This window comes from Protobothrops mucrosquamatus, unplaced genomic scaffold (assembly GCF_001527695.2).
Source record: "Protobothrops mucrosquamatus isolate PMUCROS unplaced genomic scaffold, P.Mucros_1.0 scaffold110, whole genome shotgun sequence".
Taxonomy (NCBI): Eukaryota; Metazoa; Chordata; class Lepidosauria; order Squamata; family Viperidae; genus Protobothrops; species Protobothrops mucrosquamatus.
The window spans coordinates 1545039-1547537 of NW_015386482.1; the positions used below are offsets into that span (position 1 = coordinate 1545039).

At 38.6% G+C, this 2499-nt stretch overlaps 1 protein-coding gene across 1 annotated transcript in view; it reads left to right on the forward strand.

Annotated features, from left to right (window-relative positions):
• Nucleotides 1-505: 505 nt before the first annotated feature.
• CALHM1 (calcium homeostasis modulator 1) overlaps nt 506-2499 on the forward strand; it is a 5000-nt gene continuing 3006 nt past the window's right edge. Inside the window, exon 1 of the mRNA XM_015812779.1 lies at nt 506-1054. Within this exon, the coding sequence (XP_015668265.1) occupies nt 506-1054 (549 nt within the window). The remainder of the gene's footprint in view (nt 1055-2499) is intronic.

Sequence of the window (2499 nt, forward strand, 5' to 3'; positions counted from 1 at the left end):
GGCTCTCTTCTTTCTTTTTGCAGGTGGGGCATCCTGTTTTTGTATGGGCTGTGGGAGGAGCCATTCTTGCAAACATCTTCACCAAAATCAGAGAGATGCCTTTCCTGTTACAAATGAAAAGTGTTTGAAACAGAGTCAAAACATCTGCTTTCCCCAGAAGGAAACACCATCAGGGAACCAGACTACTAAAAAGACAGGGAGGGAGAGAGCACATAGAAGAAACCTTCCTTGTATTAAGCCAAGACTTATCTAAAATGGTTCAGAAGTGATGGTTCAGAACTGGTATTGCAGCACACTCCAAGTCCTGGGAGGAACAGAGATGAAAGGTAAATTAACTTTTTGTAAACAGCAATAGACAACTGGAGAGGCATGTTTTCTGAATAATGAAAAAAATTGCTGGAGAAGCAGAAAGTTGGATGATTATTGACATTTTCTTTGTAACTTCTAGAAAACCAAGGGGCACCATTGATATTTCTACAAGAGTGTTCATAAAGCAACAAAGAAGATGGATAAATTCCGAATGATATTCCAGTTCCTCCAATCCAACCAGGAATCATTTATGAATGGCATATGTGGCATTATGGCTCTCCTGAGTGCACAGATTTATGTGGCTTTTGATTTCAAGTGCCCATGTCTACCTAGTTACAATCTGGCCTATGGGATGGGTATCCTGTTTGTGCCTCCCTTAGTCTTGTTCCTGTTTGGTTTTGTGATGAATAACAATGTTTCCATGTTGGCTGAAGAATGGAAAAGGCCCATAGGAAAACGACAGAAAGACCCAGCTGTCTTGCGTTACATGTTCTGCTCCATGGCTCAGCGGGCTATAATTGCTCCTGTAATTTGGATTTCAGTCACACTGTTGCACGGGGAATGTTTTATATGTGCCTTCAGTACCTCTGTTCCCATGCACAAACTTGGAAACAGCAGTTATAGACCTCTTCCTGAGAAGGAGATCAGGAAGATTTTAGCCCAGATTCCCTGCAATGATATTTACAGTGGCCAAGAACTGATTGCCAGAGAAGTGGCAACCAGGTATCTACGCTGCATTTCACAGGTAAGCAAACAATAATGAATATAAGAATTGGTGCAAGTTAGCTCGTGTAGAATCTGTGCCTTCATACTGTGTTGGCCTTCAATTTCTATAAAATCAAGCCAGATTACCCTTCCCCATTCCATATTTCATTTGCCATGCAAAAGAAGTTTAATATAATCCATGATTCTAGCTTATAATCAGAGCAAGCATTTTCTGTTGTTTGTTGTCAACAGTCATTTCCTGCATCTTTTATACGATGCAAAGTCCTTCCAGGTAGTCAACCCATAAGGACATTATCAACTTTTAAAATCTGGCACTAAAGGTCCTAATCCTTCTTATGTTGCATACTAATCAAATAAATCATTGCTTTTCCCAAACAATGAATATTGCGTGCTCATGTGACTTGAATATATACTGCTCACAAAAATAAAGGGAACGCAAACCTTCAGTTCCATGGTAAAATGTTCCCTTTATTTTTGTGAGCAATATATTTTGCAGCAGATCTTTATAGAATTAGAAAGGAAATACTCCATTCGGTTATCACCAAGAGGACACATAGATTTGCTGCCTTCCTCTTACCTCACCCCAACCCATTTCACCCTACAATCATTCCACTTCACCCTACCCTAAAGAAAGTCTTGTCTTAATAGGAATCTCTGCAATTGTACTGTCAACTATATAGAGATGCTGTTTTGTACATGCAATCACCATGAAATAGGAACCTGGCTTCCAGTGTAATTTCTTGCTGTTACCTTCATATACATACCAACCTAAGGTATCTAGAATTCGAAAGCAATCAGATTTGTCATTACAAAGCCACATATTGGTTTGGTTTGCATACTATTCCGTCCGCCACAGGAATGGGGTAGTTCTGGCTATACAATTCTGCCTGTCAGCTCTCCTATGATTCTCTTCCTATAGTCCATTCTGTTTTAACCAAAATTGAATAAATTAGAAAAATAATCAGATCAGAGTCACAAAGGGAAAAGTCATAAGTAGCACTTAGGGTTTGTCTCCTCTTCCTTTGTTTTCTTTTAGGCTAAATTCCAGATTTTTCTGGGCAATTAGGTTTGTGGCCTCATCATTCCACAGTATCACTATTTCACTTTGCACTAAACTGGTAAATTCTTTAAGTACTGACAGTACTGACTATTTAAACTCTATTGGGCAATTCTAATAAACTTCTAATATAGCACTGTCATATCAAATTCTTTGAGAGATCACATTTATTTTATTTATTTATTTATTAATTACATTTATATCCCGTCCTTCTCCTTGCGGACTCAGGGCGGCTGACAATTGGATAAAATACTAACATATTATACACCTAATTAAAATTTGATTAAAAAGAAATATTTAAATTTGTCAGATTAAAAGTAATTAAAACCCCTTTAAAATCCCTTAGGCCAGTCCCGCAAGCTGGAACAACCACGTCTTGAGGGCGCGGCGGAAGGAAGGGAGATCAG